Genomic DNA, 24,359 nt, shown 5'->3' on the forward strand with positions numbered 1-24,359 from the left:
TCCAACAATGAACTACGCTTCGGCGGACGATTTATACTGGACCCGCCATTTTTTAATTCAAAAAAGTCTTGGAAGAACCCATCTGTACATTCCCCCCTCTCCTTTTCCACTCTCTTCTCTTTATTTCCTTCCTTCCAACAAACGACCACCATGTCCTTCATAAAAGGGATACCATCGTTTCCAGAAAGCCATCGTTTGCCGGTCATGCCAACCCTCAGCTCCAATAATCCTGACCAACTAGCCGACTTTTGCGCTTTTGTCGTGCCATGTATATGGGGCGACGGATGGGCCAAGCTAGGCACCTCAACCGTCGATTCCAAGCGATATTCAATGTTCAGAAGTTTCTGTAAAGACGTAATATCCGCCACTCAAATATCCAGTTCCTGTATACTGGTCAGTCTGAGATACATTCGAGTTTTACGGTCATGCTACCCCAGCATCAAAGGCTCCGTTGGTTCGGAATTTCGCCTATTTACAACGAGTTTGATTCTCGCCAATAAGTTTTTAGATGATAACACGTATACGAATAAGGTAGGCCGGATGATTCGAGGTCGCATATTTTATTTTTTTTCATTGGTCACTCACACACCATCATTCCCTGTAGACTTGGTCTGAAGTATCCAATATTCCCGTCAATGAACTCAACATTATGGAAATCGAATTTTTATCAGCATTAGATTACAATGTCTATGTTAGCGAAGAACAATACTTGGCATGGATATCGGAATGTGATAATCTCATAGCCATGGATTCACGACGTAAATATCGACCCATCAAGACCCCTACCACTCTACTGGGGAAGTCACTTAACAAATCATCAGTGCGATCAACAACAGGAGCTGTACTAGGGAAAAGTGTCTTACCACCTTTAGTTCATTCAATGTCACAACCAATTCTCCCTACCTCCCTCAAACGGTCATCGGCTGGTGTGGTTCAACCCACACCAACGAAACGAATTTGCCTGCCAAACACCCCACCACCGGATGACACAGGATATCATTACAGCAATAATATCCTACCTCCTATTGTACGGTCTTCAAGGCTACCTTCCGCATCGTCAACTTGTCAATTTTATGATAGTCGACCGCACACCCCGGTCTACACTCCAACAATCTCTGACTGCTACGACCCATTTGTAACTATACCAGTTACATATGGTCGTTATTCTCAATACCCACAACAACAAAATCAACAACAACAACAACAACAACGTGAATCATCCTCATTATTCCTACCGTCAGAAAAATTGTTACCCAGTTGGACTTCTATGCCCAGTATAGCCCCCGTACAACCTACACCAATTTATTTTAGACCTCAAACTGCTTTAAGCTATCGTCAACAGCAAGGACTTCTGTCACTTGCGTTGTAGATTTTTTTTTCTTTCTTCTTTTGCCTTCTCGTACATAGCATTCCTGTATAGTACATCCAATTGTTGAACAACTTGGTATAGACTCTTATTTCATTTGTAGCAATAGTATTCCCCCTCCCAAATCTCTTGATGTATAGCACCCCACCCAACCAAAATACCATTTGAACGAACTTTTAATAGCTTTTTTTTTTTTTTTTTTATAAAAAGATGAGGCAAGGTACTCGGAAATTATAACAGTATCGTCATACAACATAATTTTTTTCCAAGGTCAATGATTTGTGCATTAACTTTGATGATTCGTGCTCAGATTGAGGAGGCGTCGCCTCAGATTTGAAGCTATCCGGTTTAATGTGCTGTAGTGGGATAAAAAATCGGAGGTTGGAAAAAAATTATGTAGTAACTGTTGGCTGCTGACCCAAACGGAACAACCTCCACTACGTGATCTTGGGGGAGTCGATCCACGAGAACACACACTGTACAATCAACGTCACCAACCGCATTGTTTTTGCTTTATGATTCATGCTAGTAACATCATCATCATGATTTACACATTTTTTTTTAACATGAACGAGGGCCAACGCAGGAATGATATAGTTTATTTCTTTTTTTTCTTACGGTTTTTTTTTTGCAATTGTATGAAGGTAAGAATGTCCCAAGGAAGGAGAGAAAAGTATAGAAGAGGAGACGTGTGTGGGTATGTGGACGGTTGGTACCGTACTACCATGCCATACCATGTTCTCTCTCTATCCCCCCCCCCCTTTATTTCCTCCCCCCAAAGCCAAAATGCTGAATCCTTTTGCTGTTCCGTGGTACTGTAGCTCAATATCGCAAATCCCGCGACTGGTTGCCAAAAGCTGATTGAGGTAACAGATGAGCACCGCCTGTACGTGTAATCAAACAGCTGCCGGTCGGTCCAGAGTATGAAATTCTAACTTTGTATGTCATTAGATCTGACTTTATGGACAAGCGCATGTCGACCGTCGTGGCAGGGGACCGTCTAGGCGATGAGTTCAAAGGTTACCTTTTTCGCATCAGCGGTGGAAATGACAAACAAGGATTCCCAATGAAACAGGGCGTTTTAACTCAAAATCGAGTTCGTTTGTTGTTATCTCAAGGCGACTCGTGTTACAGACCCAGAAGGGATGGTGAGCGCAAACGAAAATCAGTGAGAGGCTGCGTTACCTCGCCTGACCTCTCGGTTATGTCTCTGGTCATAGTCAAGCAGGGCCCCCAGGACATTCCAGGTCTGACTGACAACTCTATCCCTAATCGATTGGGTCCTAAACGAGCAAACCACATTCGGAAATTCTTCGTGAGATCTCAACCCTTTTTCACTCTATAACGTTAAAACCTTTTTTTTTTTCTGAAACGATTCCTCCCCAGAACCTTGGCAAGGCAGATGACGTACGGAAATATGTGATTCGTCGAACCGTTTATCCCAAGAAAGAAGGGGAAAAGCCCTATACGAAGGCTCCTAAAATCCAACGACTGATCACTCCGCGACGTTTGCAACGCAAAAGAAGAATGCAGGCTCTGAAGAAGCAACGAGTTGAAAAGTCAAAGCAGGAAGAAGCGGACTACTTGGCCCTGATTCATAAGAGACTTGCTGAGAAGAAACTAAAGCATCGACAGGACGTTAAGCGTCGTCACAGCTCGTCTACTCTTCAAGTATCTCAGAAGCCAGATGGAACGAACCAAATTGCCGTTTCAGAACTACTGGAAAAGGATTCCAAGAAGGGAAGAGCCTAGAAAATGAGATTTTTTCGGCCGAACAATTGGGCAGACAGACCGCCTTAACGTAATGGATCACGGAGTAAGAACATTTTTAATACCGCAACATATTTTTAACATAGCGGGGCAATAAGTTCTCCCATCCCAACCCAACACGATACAAAAAAGAAGTTGAGCATGTAAAAATGTGTTTTTTTTGGGATGGTGGTATACAATAAAGTAATGCAGGGCGGTGCTGGTATGATAAAAACGAAACAACTGAGTGGGAAGAACATAAGAGAAAGATATTACAGGGATTATACTCTGTCATTTGGGTTGGACCCCGTCGGCTAACTGCATTCAATTCGTTTCGTTGGAGTTGACTATTGCTTGTTCTGAGGAACCAACTTCACAACGACAATAATGACAATGACAATGATGATAGTGGCAATGATAGCAAACATAATCCACTTCTTTCTTCGGGTGCTTTTGGCCAGAGTGACTGCTTGATTCAATTGCAGGTTTCCCTTTTCGACCTCATTGACCACCTCGTAACTGCTCGCCTCGATGGTGTTGAGGACATGTGCCTGGTTTTCCAGCAGTCCTTGCATCTCCTGGAACAACTCGGTAAGCTGGTTAATGCTCTGGGCCAATTTTTGAATTTCTTCATGGCGCTGAGTCACATTCTCTAAAGTCTCCTGCGCCTGGTATCGTTGACCTAATAACTGCTGGGCAAACACAGGACGTGACCCGGTCTGAGCATCATGGACAGCCTGATCAATCTCTTCGGATGTCGCATTAGGGTTTGCGATTTTGATTTGTCGTTCCAGCTGTTGTGCCTCTTGCTTTTGAAATTCAATTTCCAAGCCACGATACCTAAATAGATGTCAGTTTTTGTCATTTTCACTAAAAAGAAAAAAAAAATAACCTCCTGAACGTACCTTTCTATGCTATCCATAAAACTCTTGCTAACATTGGCAAACTGATTTTTTCGGATACCGAGATCGGGATGTCTTGGGGTAGGTTCAATAGCCTTGACGCGGTCTTTGACGGATTTGATCATCTGGTTAGTATCGTCGTTCATGCTGGTGATTTGCGACCTCAACCGAGACTGCTGAGTTTCGTCAGAGGTCTGAAGATAGTTCTGCTGAAGACTTCGAAGTCTGGAGATGTTTTCATTGATGCCCTTTATGACATCTTGCAGCTGTGATATTTGGTCCAAGAAACCTTGTGTGGACTGAGGGTCGGAAGGAGGAGCCATGAGAGGTCTCATCTCTACATGTTGGCTAGGCGCAGACTGGTTGCCTCGGTTAAGTTCTGCCAAACGGTCGACGTTCATAAGGGAAGAGAGAGGAAGAGAGAGAGAAGTGGCGGTGCAAGACTCCGTTCATGTTGACTTTTATTTGATGTGACAAGGCTGAGCAGCCAAGGCCATACTTTGGCTCTAAATTTGGCTTTTCTCTATAAGCTCCGCTTGGCCGCCACTCCAACAAGGAGGCTCGTGTTGCTGTTTCTAGCAGCCAATGTGATGCTTGCAACCTACCTAAACCAATCATGGTGGCGCCTCTGGATCAACCCACCATTCATTCGTTTTGCCAAGCGAACATTTTATCGGCATCCCGAGCTCCTTCCAACAAACAAGCCAGCCATTGTGGCAGGTAGAACATGGTTGAAATGTTTATTGGTAAGGTTCGATGAACCGTCAGGTTGGAAGGACCCAACATGTAGTATGAAAGTGGGGTGAGAAGATGGAGGGAGAGAGAACAAGTGCTGAATGCAAGAAAGTACATGAAATATAATATAGGAGTAAATTACGGTGAATGAGAAAATTTTGGTTTGGTTAGGTGAGGATATCTGAAAGGGTCTTCAATTGTCTAATTGTTACTGGATATCACGTCTAGGAATCCAACTGCCACTCTCAGAGCCGATTCAACTCGGTCACCGAGTATGCCACCATCCTTTGAATCGGTCGTCGATTCTGTATCGGACGATGTGGAGGGAGGGGCGGATGCTGTTCGTATATCATTACAATTTCCAGTAGAGACAGGAGCAGCGATTTGACCTTTGCTAACCAGGTTGATCATGATGGGAAGCGACAAGATAACTTTGAACATGGTGATGGTGACCCGCATGCGTCTCATAAGGTCAAAGTAAGATAGAGCTCGAAGCTCATGTTGTAGTTCATACAGCCGCATTAATTCAAACTGGACAACTTTGAAATACTTTTTCGTGGCTATAAGACAACATGAAATTTTTAGTCACTATTGCAAAAACCAGCCAGGTGCATGGAGGGGGGACTTACATAAGATCATGTCGCGTACTCTACGTAGTGATATTTCGATGCTGACGATGGTTTCTTCCGTGAATTGTATGGACGGATTACTTCGAGACAAGCCAACTACTCAAAACGATAATTAGATACGAGCTGGTGGTCATTGGCCACACATTAAGATAGCAACATACTCATGAAAGAGCGCATAGTATTAAACTCTCCATCCATCATTTCCACAAATAGCTAAAGGGACGTAGCGAGGAGGTGAATACATACTCATAAAGGAGGAATACCTCTCTCTCTCTCTACCCGCATCCAGACCATTCTACTTACTTGCTTTAAAAGAGCTTGTAATGTTTCATTACCATCTACGGTGGCAGCATCAGCAAAAGAGGGTCGATTGGATGGACCGGAGATATCGTAGATAAGTTTAGCACTGGTATCGCTTAACGTTTCGTAAGCTATTGACAACCCTACAAAAATAGATGTTGTTGAATACGACGTCTACAGATCGGGTTGGGATCATGAAAAACTCACGTTGGAAAGCCTCTGTGGCCTTATCATAAGGCGGAACAAATTTGTCAGGATGGCAAATTCTACTCCTCTGTTTGAAAATAAAAAAATCAGGTCGGTTGAAAGCATGAGAGGTTGTGTCAAAAAATTACGAAACGTCGTATGGCAACGGGTTATGACAAAGAAATGCGCACAAAACGCTACCTTGATATAGGCTCTTCGAACATCTTCAGGACTGGTCTTTCTACTTATGCCGAGCACGCTGTAATACGAGGTTGCGGCCAATATCTCGTCGACCAACTGATAGCGGTTATCACTCAGTGAGTCGCTGGCGGAGCGGTCTAACGGTCGTTTTGGGTTGGTCCGTGAGCAAGATTGCTGGCCGGATTTTGGTGATGGCGTAAAGATGGTATTATAAACATATTGCATTTGGGAAGAGGACAGAGAGAGAGAGAGAAAGAATGAAGCTTTTGGGCCCAACACATGTGAAAAATTTCACAACAAAAAAAAATAATAAATTTGGACCCGTCAGAACGGCCTGGCCTATCGATACAAAAGTATCATCTGTGAAAAAGGCATTTGGTGGTGGTTTATTGAAGACATATACAATATGCAACTACTTAGATCTTTTGCATAGCAGCAACATCGACGGATTGAACAAAGTCCTCAAACTCAGTGATCTTGTCAGAAAGGTCGTCAAGCAAAACCTGTTTTTCAGAGATAAAAAAAATTAAGAAAGTTAACACGTGCCGGATGATGGCCAATTTTGATAGGAGCAATTACTGACCTTGTCATCCTCAACAACGCAGTTGATCTGGAGCTTCTTGATACCGTAACCAATGGCAACGAGTTGGGATCCACCCCAAACCAAACCATCCAACTCAATACCCTTGACGGCGGCAGTCAAAGCGTCCATATCAGTCTCATCATCCCAAGGCTTGACATCGAGAGTGACAGTGGTCTTAGCAATGGTCTTGGGCTTGTTAGCCTTCTTGGCAGCATACTCAGCAAGACGTTGAGCCTTGAGCTTCTCGGCGGCCTCATCGACTTCTTCGTCGTCAGAACCGAAAAGATCAATATCTTCATCATCCTCCTCAGCAGCAGCGGAAGCAGTAGCAGCAGCGGCAGTCCTATTGATTTCGACAGGTAAGTAAAAATATCTTTCGCCTCATTTAGCTCTATGTTGACTTACTTGGTGGTCAAACCGTTGACAGCAGCAATGTGCTTGTACCAACGGGCAAGATGGGGGAATTGTTCGGCGTTGGGACCTTCGGAAAGGCTCTCGAAGACCTTCTTGTCGGCAGCAGAGGCCTCGAAGCTAAAATTCGAACAGAACGTGAGATTAGCGAACTCATGTTCTCATAGATGAGAGTATGCTGATAGATCCGAGTCTGAGGAATGCAGGAATAGCCATATGCAGCCATAACGCGAATCTATCTTTTTCTCTTTCGAAAATATCGAATACTTACCCCTGAACGTAGGAAGCGTTTTCGAAGAAACCGTTAAGGATGTGGTTGGCCAAAGAAGTCTCAAGGGTGAAGGACATGATAGAGGAAGTGAAAGAGAAGGAATTCCAACTTTTTGACGTCGACTTCTTCGAGGTAAATAATAATTTTTTTCTTGCTTGTTTTCGCTCGTCCACGTGATATCTCAGCCTCATAAATTTTTTGCAGCATTGGCATTGGCGAATGTACTGCTTGACACTTCTTTAAATACCATGACCCCTACCACTTGTAAGCATTAGAGACATCGATGTAATGTTTTTTTAGATACAAATTGTTTAGTATTTTGTGAGTTTGCAATGTCTGACCTGCGCTAGAGTTGATAAGTGGCTACATTGTGTTTCTGATGAGTATCCTTTATTCCCAAGTAACCATGAATGGAGTGTTGATCACCGCCAAGAAACTATCAGGGTGGTTCTTAAGATAGTATCTATCATGGGCATTGGATTTAACATCAACATCAGATATTTTTCGGCTCTTAAGGCTGAGGGAATTGCTATTAAAATGCATTGCGCTATAGCACTTCATGTCTCTGATCTAGGTCAGACATATTGATGTGCTACTCACGCCCTGAAGACATTGCTCTGATACTAAATAAATAAAACACTTTTTCTGAACAGACAGTCTCTTCCAACGTTAGCATCATCTGAGCAACGCAGCTTTTAGTAGAGGTAATGGATACAATGGAGATACGCTGGCCGCGCTGAAGGCTACAGGCACCTGTCAAACAAAGCCGTCCCAGCTCGGGGGGTGAATTTTTTTTTTTTTACTTAACGGGCTTGCGATCCGATCCACCGTTTGATTCATTTCCCCACTTGATCTACATTGAACAACCATGGGACGTAGCGCAAAGTTCTTTAAACGACCAACCCGAAAGGAAAAGGAACAGCGAGCTTTGAACCCCACCATTGCTCCAGTGGATGGAGGCATTTCCAAAAACAAGAAGCATGCCAACGTTCGAGAAGAAGCGAAGAAGGCGCTCGAACAGACGCTGAAGGAAGGTCACATCGCCGACCAAGACATCGATATGGGTGACACTAAAGCTAATGCGGAAACCCCTCTGAAGCAGAAGGAAGAAGAGGTCGAAAAGAGAGATTATGTTGATATATTGACAGGCAAGCGAACCTACCGAAAACCCACTGGCAAATTCAACAAACGACACACTATTAAATAGATTTACAAACCTCACTTCACTCTACATTACAACTGCCCCCCCCCGTCAACAAAAGGATACCTGTTAAGCAATTATCAAAATAAAGAACTTTTTTATAATAAGAAAAGAGGAAAATGTATTCGAAAAAGTGATTAGGGGATATAACGTCATGTCAATCAGACGATTACCTGTACCCGAAACCAGAAGAAGGATACAGATTTGACATGTACGGAAGGGGAGAAGTAACTATGGCATACAAAACCTGAAACCAAAGCATAAATCGGACGAGTAAAGGGAGTTGCGAGGTGTAGTTTTATGAACCGGAAAAGCTGAACATTCAAAAAGGGTACAAATAAAAAGTCGAAAGGGAGGGAGGGGAGAAATATTGTAGTGATTTTGTTTTAGTATGGAAATACGAAACTACATGAAGAACATGACTTTCTGCAATTCAGGCTTAACAACACCGAAGCTGGCCATGTGTCCTTCGCCATCCATGCTTTCGGAAGTAGCGTCAGTGTCAGACCAGTGTTCACCGCGAGAGTGGAAGCGAGCACGAGTGGCAAGCAAATCAGCATAGTACGCAGGAGGAACAATAGAAACAGCACGGGTAGCTCTGCCATAGAGATAGCAAAGTCGGTAAGTCAAATCTTGAAGTTGATCGGCAGTAAACTTATTGTCGTCATAAAGGACGTGATAATGAGTTGGGCGAGATGTTCCTTGAAGACCGGCGTGAGATTGCAGGTAAAAGTCAAATTCAAAGGGATGAACTATATTGGTATCTACAACCGTGCCTGGTAAGCAGTTACCGGTGCGGTCAGTGTCATTTTGATCGATGGGGAAGAAACGAGCGTGGTGACGCTTTTGAACCACGACAAAGGTAATGGTAGGCTTGTAGTCAGCATCAAGAGATGTGCAAGCGGCACGAACGGCAGCAATTTCATTGTCATACACTTGCTTGAATTGACCTTCAGAAACGCCATCACGATAGAACAAGATACGTTCGGGCTTTTGACCAGATGATTGATAGAATGTCTTCAAGAGTTCCTTCACCATGTTGGCAAGATCAGCAATGATTTCCGTTCGGTTGGCTTGAACACGAATAGAGCTGGCATAGCGTGAAGCACGAGCGTCCATGGAGGCACAAAGAGCAGCTATGGAAGGTCTGTTCATATCGCCGGGAGCAGGATGAGTGACATCAGCACCGAAAAGAATGGTGGGCCGAGACGAGATGAAAGGAATTTGTTGTGGGACGATGAAAGAATTCATACCACCGAGCTTCAAGTTAACCTTCAAGCAAACGTTGGCGCAGTATTGCTTCTTGGCATCATGGATATGCTTGGATTGGACGCACTGCGTGGCAACTCCAATGACAGTATCGGAGATACGCTTGATTTCAGCATAGAGAGGAACACCTGTATTGGGCAAAATGCAGACAATCAGTTGAGGTGCAGCCTTAGCAGCATTACCAGCCTTAAGCCAAGCCTCCTTTAGGGTACGATCAATGTTTCCTTGAGGATCAGCGTGAGTGATCGGAGGTGTCTTGTTGACAACATTCTATTGTGGAGGGGAAAAAGTGCATGGTTAGACATGTGAAACGCAAAAAATGATAATATAAAAGGACAGGGATAGGCTAACAAATTCGTCGTTTATAACTTACCATACCAGTGTCCATGAAAGTGGTGCACATTTCACGAACAAAACGTTGTATATCTTGCATAGGAACAATACGCTCATTGGTGAAGCAAACAACGGACCAAGATCCGAGTGTAGCACCTTGAGCAACACGCTTTCCTCTCAAATTCCAAGCACCGCCTTGAGGTACAAAAGCACCATCACGAGTTGAGGGGTTGTAGGAAACGGTCGGAGTGGGAAGAATGCGAGCATTGACGACAGCCATATCTTGCTTGACAGACATGCCAAATTGCTGCATATAATCGTTGTCCTTGTAGTTCAATAGATTCAGACCTTGGCTGATCTTGTTAGCACGCATATTGGGCTTTTGGCAAGTAAACTTGATCATTTCGGCGGTTTGCTTTTCGTTGAGCTTCTTCATGTGACGTTGTCCCTATATAATAAAATAATCGGTCTGTCAGTCAATATGAATGGAGGGGAAAAAATCAAGGAAAGCAGAGATGCATACAGGGACGACTTCGCAAACTTCCATGGGCAAGAAAGTGCTGTTTTGGACGACGACACAAGGCAGGAAGGGGAAACTCAATTTCTTGCCATAGGTCTTGTTAAAATAGGATGCCACATCTTGCTTTTCCTCAGAGTCGCCAACTTTGAAGAAAGTCTGGTCTGCTGGTGTGGAGGTCAACTTGGAAATCTTATAGCGACGGTTGTTTTCACCACGGTGGACAACCTTGATTTTCAAGCTACGGAGAACCTTTTCGAGTTTGACACGATCACGGTCGCTGATACCACGGCGAAGTTCATCTACGGTGCGCCAGTTGAGGATCTTGACAACCATCTGTGGCAAAGGACCGCTCTCATAAAAAGCAGTGGCAGAGACATCGACGTTGACCATCATTCTACCTGTACATTTAAAATCATGTTTGGGAATTGATTAAGAAAGTGAGTAAGGTGTTTATGACTCTCCAACTATTACAAGGAACATACCAACAGCGGGTCTAGCAGACTGGTAGAAACCTTGCCAGACTTCAGCACCGTTAGCCAGAGGCTTGGCATCCTGAGGTGTGAAGAAAGAACGACCGACAGTCGCGTAAGTCATAGATGGCAAGTGGCGTATAAGGACGTCCAGAACCATGATAGCTGGCGCATGAGATGCAGTTAATATACAAATAATCGAAAAGGTTTCATCTGGTGAGCTGAATGTTACCTGTCAAGCAACCGCTGGTGCAAGCACCTTGGCCACTGAGGAACCGACGTAGTTCTTCCATGACGACTTCGCCAGTCTTCTTGATCTTGAGCTTGAAGATACGAGGAGGGCGCTTGGATGAAGAGGCTCTTGCATCATCTTCGGGAAGAGTGATCTACGAGTTGATAAAAGTAGTATAATAAGTATCGAGTTGAGAGATCCCGCGGTGCGGTATTGAAGGTAGAAGTTCCGATGTTTCATAAAATTGAAATAAAAGGAGGGAAGACAGATCGAGAAGACATATCCATAGGCAGTCTTTCGCTAAGATGCATGTCATTGGTATATGCTAGTTGATGGCCAGTTTCCGTACGAATATTCAAAGATATCAGGGAATTTTGTTTGTCTTGTTCGGTTTCGAAGTAAGGAAAACAGTTGACAAGATGGTGAAATATGTACCTCAAACATTCCTGCATTATCCTCCAAAGGAAGAGCTTTTGGAGAGAAAATATTCTTGCGACCATCATAGACTGGCTTAATACCCTTAAGGCTACCTTGACCATCTTGATCTTCGAACGTTTTCCAAATTTTTCTGTTAATGACGGGAGGTACATCGGGAGTAATGGTGACGTCGTAATGGTGTATATTGTTCTGAGGGAAGCTTTGGACTTCAAAAAAGTTGGCACGAACGCGAGTAGCACGACCAGTGTTACCAACGTCTGGCCGTTTTACAAATTCTGTGAGTTGTAATCCGGACATCAGTTGTGGGAATGAGAAGCTCAAGGCTAATGGACACTAGTACTTTTGTCTGGTGTTGAAACAATTTTTGCGAAAAATTGGGGTGACGACAACCTATTTTTTTGGGCTTTCGTTGCGCCTATATAATTTCGGTCAGCTGAACAAAAGCATGGGAAGCTTATTCCTGGAACCACAGAGGTTGTATTATGACGCCATCCGTGGATTGTAAGTCTTTTTCATCATTGAACAAAGGCGCTAAAAGAAAAATTGGGTGCCGCCTGTTGCTCTAGAATTTATTTTACGCAGTTATGTACAGTTAAGGTAAGAGCTTTTTAACACACAGATAGCTAAAAAAAAAATGGCAAGAATAACAAAAAAGAAAAGCTATAGAAATGAGATTATTTGGAATCTTGCTGTGGGATGCTTTCGGTTTGGTCTTCAGAAGTCCTTTCCGCTCGCTCTATATCAATAAAAGAGTTGTTGGTATCTTGAGTAGCAAAGTGATCTTGCTGAGATCCGTCTTCCTTGGAGGCTACCCAACCAGCTCCTGGAGCAGTAGCAATAAAGCTTGGTATGATAGCTGCCGCTAAGGCATTGCTTGAACGTCTACGGTGGAGATGGCCATCGCTTTTCTTTGGCTCACGGAAATTAGCAATTTCGCGTGTAACGTTGGTGTACGCACTGTTCCATGCAAATCGTTCTCCTCCCGCCACATAGACTGAAGGAGTTCTATTGGAAGATAGCAACTTGTCTGGCTCTAGATATTGAATGCGCGTGTTTTCGTTAATGATAAATATGGAGAAGATTCGGTCGGGAATCATTCGAATCACGGCTCCGATGGGAATAGATAGAAGGCCAACAACAATGCTGATAGCCCAGTGGGTGCCGTCAAGAGGAGTGGTCTGGAATGCTTGGCCGCCCCATTGAACGATGATAACTTGACCGACAGCGCAAATGAGGAAGATGGCAATAAAGAAGAAGTTTTTGTGAAGGCCGGTAAAGATATTCATGCGGTTATCAATACGACGACAGCTACAAGAGAAGGTGAGTATATGCACGTTTTTTTTTGTAAAAATTAAAAAAAGAGGGTTTTAATATACTTACTTGATCTCATTGAAGATTTGACAGAAGACAAAGGTGTTAAATACAACGGTTTGTAAAAACTCGCTGTCCGCAGGATAATCCAAGATATCGCTGTACAGTAGAATCAAAGTCACGACGACTTGGAAGATACTTTGACCTATGATCATCTTCCACATTGGAAAGGTGATGAGAGGCGCGGAACGGGGTTCGGGATTTCGCAAAAGGAGTTCAGGTGACGGAGGGTCGGTTGCCAGAGCCAAAGCAGCAAAGGTATCCATGATCAGGTTAACCCAAAGTAGTTGGACAGCCGTCAAGACAGACTTTTGGCTGGAGGAAGCCACACCAGAGATAAAGGTAAGAAGTACGGCAGTGATATTGACGGTGATTTGAAATTGCAAGAACTTCTTAACAGCATCGTTAACACAGCGACCCCAAGAGACAGCTTTGACAATACTACTAAAGTTGTCGTCCATAAGAATGATACTAGATGCTTCCTTGGCAACTTCAGTACCAGTAATGCCCATAGAGAAACCAACGTCGGCCAATTTGAGAGCAGGTGCATCATTAGTTCCGTCTCCGGTGACAGCGACAGTTTCACCTAGTTCCTTGAGACGACCAACAAGAATGCGTTTGTCTTCAGGACTGGAGCGAGCCAACACTTGCAGACGTGGAATGATTTCATCCATTTCAGCTGGAGGGAGATTTCGGAAAACAGGACCTTCCATGACGATACCACCGCTGGTAAAGATACCACATTGCTTGGCAATACTTTTAGCAGTAGTCATATTGTCACCAGTGACCATGCGGACAAAAACACCAGCCCTTTGACAAGCCAGTACAGCATCTTTGACACCAGGACGGAGAGGATCTTCGATACCGACAACGCCGATGAAGGTGAGCTGATTGTCGCCCACAAGATCCTCATAAGGCACTTCGACCTCTTCATCTTGGAAATACTTTCTGGATTTTCTTGGCGGCCAGTGATCATAATCCCTATAGCAGAGAGCAATCGTTCGGAGAGATCGCGAGGCATAACTCTGGATGATCTTGTTCATACGGGTGTGGCTATCTTCCGTCATTTCTCGGACTTTGACTTCAAAATCATCCTCATTGATATCTGTCTGATAGCGGTAAGATGAATCATGCATAGATACAATGTTGGAGCAACGAACAAGAAGGGTTTCGGAGGCACCCTTGATGTGGACACGGTAAGTGACCTTGACTTCCTTGCCATGATCATCCAAATGAGGAATTCGAATAACTGTGGCCATGGCCTTGCGGTCTGAACTGAATGGGAAGACTTGTTCAACGCCCCACCTTGATCGTTGATGAGTCAATGTATTGTCAGCTAGAGATTGAGAGAATCCAAGAAGGGCCGTTTCGGTCTTATTGCCAAGCAGAGTCACCTTGCCATCGTCACCAGTAGATTCAAAGGCAGTTGAGTTGACAGCCACTGCTTGATTAATGAGGAGAGCGACAGGAATGGGAGCCTTTTCCTTGACATCCTTTAAGGCTACCAAGTCGTTTCGGGAAGATGGAACTTCCTTTTGAAATCGGAATGAATTTCCCAACGTACCGGCGACCACTGTCATGACGTTTTGGGTGAGGGTACCAGTCTTGTCAGAGCAGATAGTGGTAGCATTGCCCATGGTTTCACAAGCAGCGAGGACACGAACGAGATTGTTGTCCTTTAACATTCTTTGCGTGGCATAAGCCAAAGCTAGGGTGACAGCCAAAGGGAGACCTTCCGGAACAGCCACAACAATGACGGTGATGGCAACAATGATGATATTCATGATGTCTTCAACAATCTTGGCAGGACTGCTGGGAATACCATTGTATTTCCAGCCCACAAAGTATCGGATCAATAGGACCAAAAGCATGAGGATACCAGCAGCTGAGCCAAGTTTAGCAATCATCTCAGCGAGACCATCCAACTTTTCTTGTAAAGGTGTGCTTTGTGACTCAGTGCGCAGGGCCATCAACGTCTTACCATTGAAGGAAGATTCTCCAACGTTAGTCACCATGTACGTTCCAACACCTTCCAACACTTTGCTTCCAGAAATCAAGAATGGATCAGGCAAATGAGCACCGGCTTCAAAGACAGGTTCGGAAGAAGTGGTAGAAACAGCTGAAGAAGATGGTGTTGAAGAACTTTCCTTTTGTCCAGGTGAAGGAGGAGCCAAAAAGTTGCCTTGAACGCTGAGTCGCTTATTGCCTTGAGTAGTGGCGGTGGGAGTGGGGACCAACGTGCTGGGAGAGTCAGGTTTGCTGATACCACTTGCGCCACTCACGCTACGGCCATCATCTGGATGTTGACGTTGGTAGATTTCATGTAACCGGAAGCATTCACGCCAACCTTGCTTCTTGACGGCATCTGTTTCACCCGTCGCAGTCGATTCGTCACACTTTAGATTGTGACCTTCTATAAATATACCATCGGCTGGAATGATTTCTCCCGGTTCTAAATGAAGCACGTCGCCAACTTGTAAATCTCGAATGGATATCATGGCTTGCTTAGCAGACCTTGTGACCTAATAACAAAGTGCCAAGAGGTCAGCAAAAAAAATACTATCCTGTTGGGGTTCACAACATTTTGGTCTAGCGGTGGCCAAAAAAATTCTATCTCTATTTCAGGAAAGCAACAACTTACTCGGATATCGCGGTCTTCTTTCTTGGCATTCAATTTTCTAAATTGCTTTTCCTTTTGGTAGTCATTCACACTGCCAACGGTGACAACCAAGATGATAGCCACAATGATAGCCACACCTTCCACCCAGTGAACATCTGGTTCAGGATTTCCATTTGCGTCGAGCTGTGGCGGTGCGCCAATATCTTCGTATAAACCAACACCTAATGACACAACCGCAGCAATGGTCAATAGGATCTAATTTTGGGACAAAGAATTTAGGGAGGTAGGGTTAATACAAAAGATTGAAAGTGGGGGAGGGGGGAGCTGGTCATCCAGTGTATTTCAAATTCCACAAGACAGGGAGGTGGAATTATACATACCAAAGTTTTATCGTTGAAAGCCATCCACATGAGTTGAAAAATATTTTTGGCTTTGACATCGGGCAAGATATTAGAACCGAAAACAGCTTGACGCTGACCAAAGCGAGTTCCCGAGGTGGTATGCTGTGTTGGTGGAGGCGTTACCGATTCTTTGGTAGCACCACCGTTATTCGCTTCAAGCTTGCATTCTTCGGTATCATCATGGCTGTCGGTGAGTGCAGATAACGTTATAGGTTCAAACGGAGCATTTTCATCGTTGCTCAGACCATCTCTGACATTGGAGTGTAGGCCCTGTGCTATGCCCTCTAGTCCACCATATGCGGCCAAAAGTTCAATGTTTTTTGGATCGTATAAAGCAGACAATTGATCGGTTGTAAAGGCAAAGGGGTTTTGTGGATCTTCATGCGGCTGAAGCAGTTGTTCGATATTTACAGGATGGGTTGACTTGGTATCGTCCGGCTTTGGCTCGGGGTCGAAAAGTGGTGATGGAGGGGTGGACTCCAGATTAGCCTCATCAGCAGAATATAATGTCAATGCGGGGGTGTTTTCCGTTCGGTCATTCAAAGCCGATGGGTCGGTTATGATGGTAGGAGGTACTGGTTTTGGCGAAGATCCTGTCATTTTTTAAAATTCAATAGGCATGGAGCTTTAAAAAGAAGGACGCAAACGCTGGGTAATAATAAAGCGGTAGTGTCTGAAAAAGGAGTGAAAGAAAAAAAATATGGGAAATCGATGACGGATCGCAGTTACAAGCTTTATAGAAAAGAAATTAGATTAATTTTTATCTCCCAAGAGAATTACGAGATGCGTAGGACGATACAAATAGGATAATAATACCGCAAATACCGCAAAGGGATCGATGCCATCAATGCTTCCCATGATTCTTTAAGTTCTACTTAATCAACATTCGAATGGAAGCTTCTAAGTACCTAATCCTCAATTTTGGTTGCCGCCGCCATTAAAACGAAGCCTAAGAAACTTCCAAGCAGCAGGCAAAAACAGCTTGCGACTTTTTTAGTAATTTCTACCACTCTCATAATGGTCTCCGCCACATACGCCACAAAGTGATAGGCCAAAACTGCAGATCTCCATTTCTATTATATTTAATGGGGAGCGAACAAAAACAATTTACGCTCTCAAAAACGTTTCATACACGACATTATGAGTTTCTTCAACATAGTTGTATCCGAGTTCTTCCAGATAACGATCAAATGCCGCATTATCTTCAGGTGGCACTTGAATGCCAACTAAAACTTTACCCATATCTGAAAGTCACAATGGAGCTGAGATTAGCGACTTACGGCATGCATAGGCTATAACTTTTCCCATGATAATACACTTACCGTCTCCATGATTGCGATAGTGGAAGAGAGATACATTCCATTCAGAAGCCAGACCTGCCAAGAATTTCTGGGTAGCTCCTGGGCGTTCTGGGAAGACTATTCAAAAAGACCAGGGGTTAAATGACGGCAATAGTAGGTTTCATACAGGTCAACCCAACTTACTGAAACGGAAGATGCGCTCATTTGGAACACTATGACGCCCACCCACCATGTATCTAGCATGGGTTTTTGCGAGTTCGTTATGGCTGACGTCCCAACCATGCATGCCCTCAGATTTCCAGCCATCCAGGACTTCTTTGGATTCTGCTTCCAAGTCTTGTACTTTGAAGCTAATGTAGATATGAGCTTGTTCAGGGTCCGAGTATCGGTAAGAGAATTCTGTGATGGATCTGGGATTGACATGCTTAATCATGTTGATGAAGCTACCAGGCTTTTCGGGAATGATAACATTGCAGAACGCTTCAGACAATTCACCGAGCTGCGCACGATCCGCAATGAAGCGCAGACGATCAAAATTGACGTTTGCGCCTGAAACAATGGCCACAAGCCCACCTTCTCGAGATTCTGGGTGGAGATGAAGATATCGCTTGATACCAGCTAAAGCAAGTGCACCGGTTGGCTCGCAGACAGATCGGGTTTCTGAAGCCAATCAAAAATCGGTGGATAGAACAATCGATTGGAAATGATGGAGTGACAAGAAATCGACAGTGACAAAGAAATGCGCAGTTGTGAGGGAGGAACGATGAGTTAGAATCCCAGTTTAGGTGATACGGCACAAGGTGTGGTTGACTGGGTCCCCACACCGGATAATAATGAGATTTTCAGGTTGTACTCACCTTCGAAGACATCCTTGATGGCTGCACAAATTTCATCGTTGGTTACATTGATCATATCGTCCACCAGCTTTTCGGCAAGTCGGAAAGGTTCTTCGCCGACCAAGCGGACAGCCGCACCATCGGCAAATAAGCCAACTTCACTCAATTCCAGTCTTTTACCCGCCTTAAGACTCTGGGTCATTGCGTTGGCATCATTAGCCTCAACACCAATAATCTTGATATGTGGAGCAATTCTCTTAACATAACTAGCAATGCCAGCAATCAACCCTCCGCCACCAACGGGAATGAAGAGAGCATGTATTTTTTGAGGATCCATTTGTCGCAAAATCTCTAGACCGACTGTGCCTTGGCCAGCAATCACATATGGGTCATCGTAAGGTGGGATGTTGGTGTGCTTGTATTTCTCGGTCAAACGAACACACTCGGCCTTGGCTTCGTCAAAATCGTTTCCATGCAAAATCACCTCGGCACCCAGTCGCTTAACATTGCGCCACTGCACAATTATTTTTTGGGTATGAGAATCAAACGGCCTAATTCGCAATACTTTCATTTCGATCTTACCTTGATAGCTGGTGTTGGTACGGGCATGACAATTTTAGCCTTTATGCCTAATGTTTTTGCCGCTAGTGCAACACCTTGAGCATGGTTACCTGCAGGGACGGGCATGTCAGTAACCTTCTTTCCCAATTCTCGATCACACCGCCAGTTCGCTATCTATATTCACCTGCTGAACATGCAATAACACCCGCTGCCTTTTCTTCTTCCGAAAGGTGTGCAATTCTATTATAAGCTCCTCGAATCTTGAACGAAAAAACCGAGTGCAAATCTTCCCGCTTGAGGTAGATGTTGGCATTGAGCTTAGCGCTGAGATTGTCAGCACGCTGAAGAGCAGTCTGCTGAACAACATCGTATACCCGGGATGTCATGATCATCTGCAAGTAGTCAGGTTCATTGGTCGAACCGACATGAGGCAGACTACTACGATCAGTCGAGGATTGTAGATGTGGGGCTGGTAAAGCGACATCGGTTTCGATCAAGCCTTCAGAGCGAGGATAAGTTGGAACATGTCCGTCTAATGTATGGACGTCTACCATATTGTATAATGAGAGAGAGGTTTGGAAATCTACAAGAAAAGCTGGAATGCTATTGATCTTTTTTATTTTTCAATGGCAGTCAGGCCACTAGTAATAAAATGAGTCACACCCACCGAAGTTGCTCTATTTTTCAATTGTTTCATTGGTCTCACACTATCAGGCCCTACCACTAAGATTTTATCAAGGAATAGAAATGCTCCGGATCAACAGCACGTTTTACGGCAGCTTCTATCGCGACAATGGATGAACATGAGCTAATGCATTTTTACACAGCACCAATGAGTCAAATTGCATCAAGATATAGGGGCTATGGAAATCTAATCACCGCGGTGGCAACATGAAAGCTCCGCCTTAATCAACAACATGATGTATGACTCGGATGGAACGACGCCACATGAAGAGATTCTTCGTTGTAAAAGATGATCAAGTATCCAAAAATGAATGTGTTAGCTGGTTTGTTGCGGTCAATATTACACGCGTTCATAATGCTATGTAACAACGCTCAGTATGCCAAATTGTAAGTATTCATAGTCAGATAGGCAACTCCACTCAGTTCAAAAATGAATTTAATGTTGGAAAGTAGTGGTACTATTTGCATGTCAACTTAGTTATCATCAAAGTACTCAGGAAACGTCTGGAGAAGTTAGACTTTATCTTGGTCCTTGAAGGCCTGCTTTAGTGTAGCAACTTCCCTATCAAGAACTCTCTTCTGTGCCTCAGCTCGTTTCCAAATGGCATCGAGTGCCATTTGGTTTTCCTCCGTCAAATTATTGCGATTAATGGTATTGCCGACTTGAATCATTTGGTCAAGAACAGTGCCTAATTGGTTGGGCAACCATGTAGTGATAGGGCTGCCTCCAGTGGCTACGGCATGCTGGGTATGTTTGATAATATAAGACTTTGTGAAATTCCAATGTCTGTGACGGAAGGCTCTGATCTGGTCGACATTAGCCAAGTAGAGAGCTGAGAAAAAAAAAAGGTTAACAATCAGGTATATATGCATAGTTAGATACCATTCTTTGCATCAACTTACCTGCAGAGTTATCATCCTTCAACGCATAGTCGCGAACGCCTACTTGTTCGGCCCTTTCTTGGACATATTCCAAGAACTCTTTGTGATTGGTAGGGCGATAAGATCGGAAGTCACGAAGAACTTCAGTCAATGGGTTCTTGGGCATGTGAGAAGTTAATTGAAGCAAGTTGTCACCAAGAGGAACCATGGAGTCGTTGGCACCACTTTCACCGCGATAGAAGAGAGGTGTATCAGAAACGCCTTCATATACAACACCATTGGGGAACATTGGCTGAAGAAATTTGTTAGTAACGTGTTGGATTTATATTTTTTAATAAAGTAACAAGCTGTGATGCGTACCTGATTTTTGGTACCCATGATGAACGTACGGAACTTCATATAATCACCAGGCTCGCTGCGAGACCACATCATTTCCATTTCATTGTTGATGAATTCGTAAGTTCGGTTCAACATGCGCATGGAGTTATTAAACTGTTCACGGTTACTGTTGGAGACGGAATCCATGACGGATAAAGAATGTTTGACAAGGTCACCAGAGTATGCCACCATAGTTACATGATTGAGAATGAAGCCAGCTCTAATATCACAAGAGATAAGAATTAAAAAAAAAAAAATAGTAAGCCGAATGTTAAGTATTCACATACTCTGAAGCAGATCCTGCGAAACCTCGCACAATATCCAGGTTATCGTAACTGAGGCCAGCTGTTGGATTAAGTCGCTTCCAATTATATAAACTGTTTAGTTGACACAAGAAAAAAGACTATCAATGAGTGACACGTCACGTGGTAAACAGTCTCTTGACGGCGAAGACCACAAACACTCACCTGTAGCTGAGGGCACTGTATCATCAGAAGTAAACAATCAAGATCGCTAGGATTAGACAACAATGTCACCTGCTTAACCCTATCTTTTTATATGAAAATTACAATAGACTTACTATTCCATGAAGGGTTTGGAGTGAATCTTCTCAGACACTTTAACAAGTGGAACTGCGATGTTGGCGGGTAGTATCTGACGACCCAGGCCATAGTCTTCCTTCGATCTATACATAATGTCACACGGCTCAAGTAGATAAGCGGATGCAGCAAACGTATAATCTCTGAATAGGGCTAGTTTACATTGGGAGAAATACAGATTGATTGTCAACAGGGTTCATTTATAATCATGCATTGCATAGCATTCAGTACCTGAAAGAAGTTGATTGTCATGAATGTCATCAACGTTATATACAGGAAGCTCAGCTACGACAGCATCACCGAATTGTCCTTGAGCAAGAAGACCTGGAGATCCGTCCCTGCAACGAATCGGCATACGCTGTAGCAGACTTTCTAACTTTTCAAACCGCTCTGGAAGCTGAGATAGAGGTTCCTTAAATGACAATAGACATTTGAGTTTCACTCATCACAAAGGCATTTGGATTTCAGTGTTGTCAACCTACTTGACGAGGCAAGAAACCGTTTTCGGTTCCTACCATGAATGATGGCAACTGCTTGTTTTCCATCAGAGGATCGGTGAGGACTGGAAACTCCGAATCCAATGGCCGAGCCTGAGTACGCAGAGCAGATACTGAGAATGAGCGTACGAAGACACTCCGTGACAATGCAGAAGATTGAATGATAGCTTTGGTGATGATGGCCATTACGATGAGAGTGGTGAAGAAAACCAAGTGACAAATCAGTTGAAACGGGCAAACTTTTATAGCCAAAACTTTGCCATGTCCATATGCGGACATTTGACGTTTTTGTTCCCACCCTGATTCCCACGAGAGGGTACAAATTGTCACGATTAGAAGAAAATGAAGTAAACAACAGGAATCTTTCATTGACACTTATAATCATGTCTAAGGTCTCTCTAGCGAACGACCATGCGCTTTTTCGTTCGGGGGGGGGACATTTACATGGCGTCGCAATAATTTATCTTGCAGTCCGCCGCCACTGGACGGGAGGTCAGTTAAGAAAAAGTTTCCATAAGCAACTAAAGTATTATTAGTGATTTTGCTCTAGTAATCTATAAGTATGGTATTTTTTTGATGGCTTTCTACACGGAATTCCCACCGTTTATCTTGGACGTTGCACTTGTGCAAGGCCCGCTGGAGGTATCGTTCATGGTCCCAGCTCACACCATTATGTTTTGCGTGTGGCAACATGCTATGTCTACATGGGAATTAAATCTTTATATAGATCGTATTCGGTACTCGCAGCCGCTTCTTTGGCGGTGGGAGCATCTAGCTGCATGAGAGCTTGACTTGTTTTGTTCGCAATAGAAGGATCCATTAGCCGCCAATTTGGTGACTCTTGCTGCTTGAGCCAGTTAAAATCTTCCATATGATCATAATAATTTTTAGGCCGCTCAACGTGCTGGGAAAAGTGGGCGGGTTCCGGTTAGAGAAGCCTTTCTTGTAACGTAGCACACCTCCTCACCATGTCCGCTCTTACCTGTGAAGCGTTATCATTCGATAGCGCGGGTTGCGCATGATAAGGCCCTATCACTATATCTTGACTATCTTCCATGATAGGATGGCTACTCACCGAAAGTAGCAATTTGACAGTAGTGGAATTATGCATACGAAACTGAGTGTAACATTTACCGGTGGGTGGTGGTTGAGTGTAAAAGTTATCCATATCGCTTTCAAAAAGTTTCTAACCTAACGTACCTGATGACAGTCAGCCAGAATGATCGATCGTTTACATCCGTAGATCAAGATAGATCCACTCACGCGACCAGCAATGATCACGCATTCTTCGACATCTTTTATGTGGACAGCGGAAACGCCATGTTGCTTCTCATCAAGTCGGATGATACACCTCTTAGCATTAGAAATGGAAACATCCATCATACTGTGATCGCTATCTTGGGGGAAGGTAAGGAAGCTATCTTGAACATCGGTGTATTTGATGGTGTTTTGTACGATCGTATTGGACACTCTTGCGCTCGCAGCAGTATTCACTAGAAAAATCATCTGATTAGCGACTGTGAGCCTCATATTCATCGCACTTTGCTACGTGTATTGCTCTTTTTAGCACAAATTACCATCTGCTGGTTTAGTTTGTTTGGTGTTTATAGCAGTTGCGGCTTTTTTACTCCGTGACTTGAAAGAAAACTTGGTCCTTGGCGTTAAATTGCTTCGTTGTACTGTAAGGTTGTCTTTTAGAGTTTTTAATGCCTATTTTGGATGACATTATGAATAAATGGACCAGTATTTCAGGGCAAGTGTTGTCCTACTGCATTGAGCAGGGATAGCATGCTGACAGTTAAGTCGGCTTACCAAGGAAAACTGGCGCTGATCATATCCAGGTACAAATGCAGTAGAGTCTGTCAGTTTGCGTTCAAGAGAGTTTATTCGCGATAGCAAACTTTCAAAATGTTGATCTAGATGAGCCTTGTCAATCTCATTTGATCTAGACAATTGCTCTTGGATCGCTAGATGAAATGTCAAAACGGGAAACATGCCGACATCAATATGAAAGACTGAAACGAACCATCTTTCTCAATCTGAAATTCACTATAGAAATTCGCAGAAGCGGTCGTGCTATCCATAAGAAAATCCCAAGTAAGAAATTGCACTGAAAATTCTCAAATCGACCACTTTTGCAAAGTCAGTCACGACATTGACATGGACGAAAACGCTGTATGAGTGCTACAGCCATAACTTTATCATCAAAGCACAATCGCTGAGGATGCCAGTTAAGCTTCATTTTATCTGCATCGCGCTCCCGACTTTTTGGGTAAATATAAGTCATAGGACAACACACAATGCAAAATTTGAAATGGGCCAGGCATGGCCTTGCACTGCCCTGCCTGCCCATGAGACCATTTACCAATAAAATTGGTAAGGCATAGGCGCTCTGTCATAATAGGCTATTTTCATGGGTAATGCGGCACATTT

The 24,359-nt window shown here is 43.8% G+C and overlaps 12 protein-coding genes across 12 annotated transcripts; 4 read left to right on the forward strand and 8 right to left on the reverse strand.

Moving 5' to 3' along the window:
- Positions 1-5: 5 nt before the first annotated feature.
- On the forward strand, positions 6-781 carry K450DRAFT_261697 (uncharacterized protein). The gene has a single exon (XM_051592359.1). It carries the CDS (start codon positions 151-153, stop codon positions 613-615), a length of 465 nt encoding a protein of 154 aa, XP_051440436.1. The 5' UTR covers positions 6-150; the 3' UTR covers positions 616-781.
- Positions 782-1,798: 1,017 nt separating this feature from the next.
- On the forward strand, positions 1,799-3,156 carry K450DRAFT_261701 (uncharacterized protein). The gene is made up of 4 exons (XM_051592360.1): positions 1,799-2,010; positions 2,188-2,252; positions 2,318-2,681; positions 2,753-3,156. Exons 1-4 carry the CDS (start codon positions 1,882-1,884, stop codon positions 3,116-3,118), a joined length of 924 nt encoding a protein of 307 aa, XP_051440437.1. The 5' UTR covers positions 1,799-1,881; the 3' UTR covers positions 3,119-3,156.
- Positions 3,157-3,290: 134 nt separating this feature from the next.
- K450DRAFT_261704 (uncharacterized protein) lies at positions 3,291-4,466 on the reverse strand. Its single transcript, XM_051592361.1, has 2 exons — positions 4,021-4,466; positions 3,291-3,955 (listed from the first exon to the last, which is right to left on the reverse strand). Exons 1-2 carry the CDS (start codon positions 4,416-4,418, stop codon positions 3,463-3,465), a joined length of 891 nt encoding a protein of 296 aa, XP_051440438.1. The 5' UTR covers positions 4,419-4,466; the 3' UTR covers positions 3,291-3,462.
- Positions 4,467-4,479: 13 nt separating this feature from the next.
- On the forward strand, positions 4,480-4,888 carry K450DRAFT_261706 (uncharacterized protein). The gene has a single exon (XM_051592362.1). It carries the CDS (start codon positions 4,608-4,610, stop codon positions 4,821-4,823), a length of 216 nt encoding a protein of 71 aa, XP_051440439.1. The 5' UTR covers positions 4,480-4,607; the 3' UTR covers positions 4,824-4,888.
- K450DRAFT_261712 (uncharacterized protein) lies at positions 4,889-6,348 on the reverse strand. The gene is made up of 6 exons (XM_051592363.1): positions 6,069-6,348; positions 5,889-5,955; positions 5,685-5,824; positions 5,543-5,594; positions 5,382-5,477; positions 4,889-5,312 (listed from the first exon to the last, which is right to left on the reverse strand). Exons 1-6 carry the CDS (start codon positions 6,291-6,293, stop codon positions 4,954-4,956), a joined length of 939 nt encoding a protein of 312 aa, XP_051440440.1. The 5' UTR covers positions 6,294-6,348; the 3' UTR covers positions 4,889-4,953.
- Positions 6,349-6,371: 23 nt separating this feature from the next.
- K450DRAFT_261718 (uncharacterized protein) lies at positions 6,372-7,462 on the reverse strand. Its single transcript, XM_051592364.1, has 4 exons — positions 7,334-7,462; positions 7,057-7,182; positions 6,652-6,994; positions 6,372-6,571 (listed from the first exon to the last, which is right to left on the reverse strand). The coding sequence occupies exons 1-4, from the start codon at positions 7,408-7,410 to the stop codon at positions 6,485-6,487; spliced, it is 633 nt and encodes a 210-aa protein (XP_051440441.1). The 5' UTR covers positions 7,411-7,462; the 3' UTR covers positions 6,372-6,484.
- A 684-nt stretch (positions 7,463-8,146) lies between these two features.
- On the forward strand, positions 8,147-8,657 carry K450DRAFT_261723 (uncharacterized protein). The gene has a single exon (XM_051592365.1). The coding sequence runs from the start codon at positions 8,202-8,204 to the stop codon at positions 8,538-8,540; it is 339 nt and encodes a 112-aa protein (XP_051440442.1). The 5' UTR covers positions 8,147-8,201; the 3' UTR covers positions 8,541-8,657.
- Positions 8,614-12,141, reverse strand: K450DRAFT_215715 (uncharacterized protein). The gene is made up of 6 exons (XM_051584843.1): positions 11,794-12,141; positions 11,359-11,512; positions 11,139-11,291; positions 10,660-11,054; positions 10,177-10,584; positions 8,614-10,073 (listed from the first exon to the last, which is right to left on the reverse strand). Exons 1-6 carry the CDS (start codon positions 12,091-12,093, stop codon positions 8,940-8,942), a joined length of 2,544 nt encoding a protein of 847 aa, XP_051440443.1. The 5' UTR covers positions 12,094-12,141; the 3' UTR covers positions 8,614-8,939.
- A 183-nt stretch (positions 12,142-12,324) lies between these two features.
- Positions 12,325-17,011, reverse strand: K450DRAFT_261729 (uncharacterized protein). Its single transcript, XM_051592366.1, has 4 exons — positions 16,168-17,011; positions 15,809-16,042; positions 13,177-15,689; positions 12,325-13,104 (listed from the first exon to the last, which is right to left on the reverse strand). Exons 1-4 carry the CDS (start codon positions 16,786-16,788, stop codon positions 12,471-12,473), a joined length of 4,002 nt encoding a protein of 1,333 aa, XP_051440444.1. The 5' UTR covers positions 16,789-17,011; the 3' UTR covers positions 12,325-12,470.
- A 142-nt stretch (positions 17,012-17,153) lies between these two features.
- Positions 17,154-19,526, reverse strand: K450DRAFT_261735 (uncharacterized protein). Its single transcript, XM_051592367.1, has 6 exons — positions 19,071-19,526; positions 18,908-18,996; positions 18,347-18,839; positions 17,673-18,149; positions 17,511-17,606; positions 17,154-17,432 (listed from the first exon to the last, which is right to left on the reverse strand). The coding sequence occupies exons 1-6, from the start codon at positions 19,438-19,440 to the stop codon at positions 17,296-17,298; spliced, it is 1,662 nt and encodes a 553-aa protein (XP_051440445.1). The 5' UTR covers positions 19,441-19,526; the 3' UTR covers positions 17,154-17,295.
- A 463-nt stretch (positions 19,527-19,989) lies between these two features.
- On the reverse strand, positions 19,990-22,224 carry K450DRAFT_261744 (uncharacterized protein). The gene is made up of 8 exons (XM_051592368.1): positions 21,912-22,224; positions 21,661-21,841; positions 21,411-21,582; positions 21,298-21,312; positions 21,118-21,207; positions 20,813-21,050; positions 20,474-20,744; positions 19,990-20,403 (listed from the first exon to the last, which is right to left on the reverse strand). Exons 1-8 carry the CDS (start codon positions 22,203-22,205, stop codon positions 20,084-20,086), a joined length of 1,581 nt encoding a protein of 526 aa, XP_051440446.1. The 5' UTR covers positions 22,206-22,224; the 3' UTR covers positions 19,990-20,083.
- Positions 22,225-22,317: 93 nt separating this feature from the next.
- K450DRAFT_261747 (uncharacterized protein) lies at positions 22,318-24,021 on the reverse strand. The gene is made up of 6 exons (XM_051592369.1): positions 23,953-24,021; positions 23,739-23,893; positions 23,504-23,636; positions 23,127-23,419; positions 22,909-23,043; positions 22,318-22,830 (listed from the first exon to the last, which is right to left on the reverse strand). Exons 1-6 carry the CDS (start codon positions 24,008-24,010, stop codon positions 22,627-22,629), a joined length of 978 nt encoding a protein of 325 aa, XP_051440447.1. The 5' UTR covers positions 24,011-24,021; the 3' UTR covers positions 22,318-22,626.
- Positions 24,022-24,359: the final 338 nt, after the last annotated feature.

This window comes from Umbelopsis ramanniana (assembly GCF_025399195.1).
Source record: "Umbelopsis ramanniana AG unplaced genomic scaffold K450scaffold_90, whole genome shotgun sequence".
Classification (NCBI taxonomy): Eukaryota; Fungi; Mucoromycota; class Umbelopsidomycetes; order Umbelopsidales; family Umbelopsidaceae; genus Umbelopsis; species Umbelopsis ramanniana.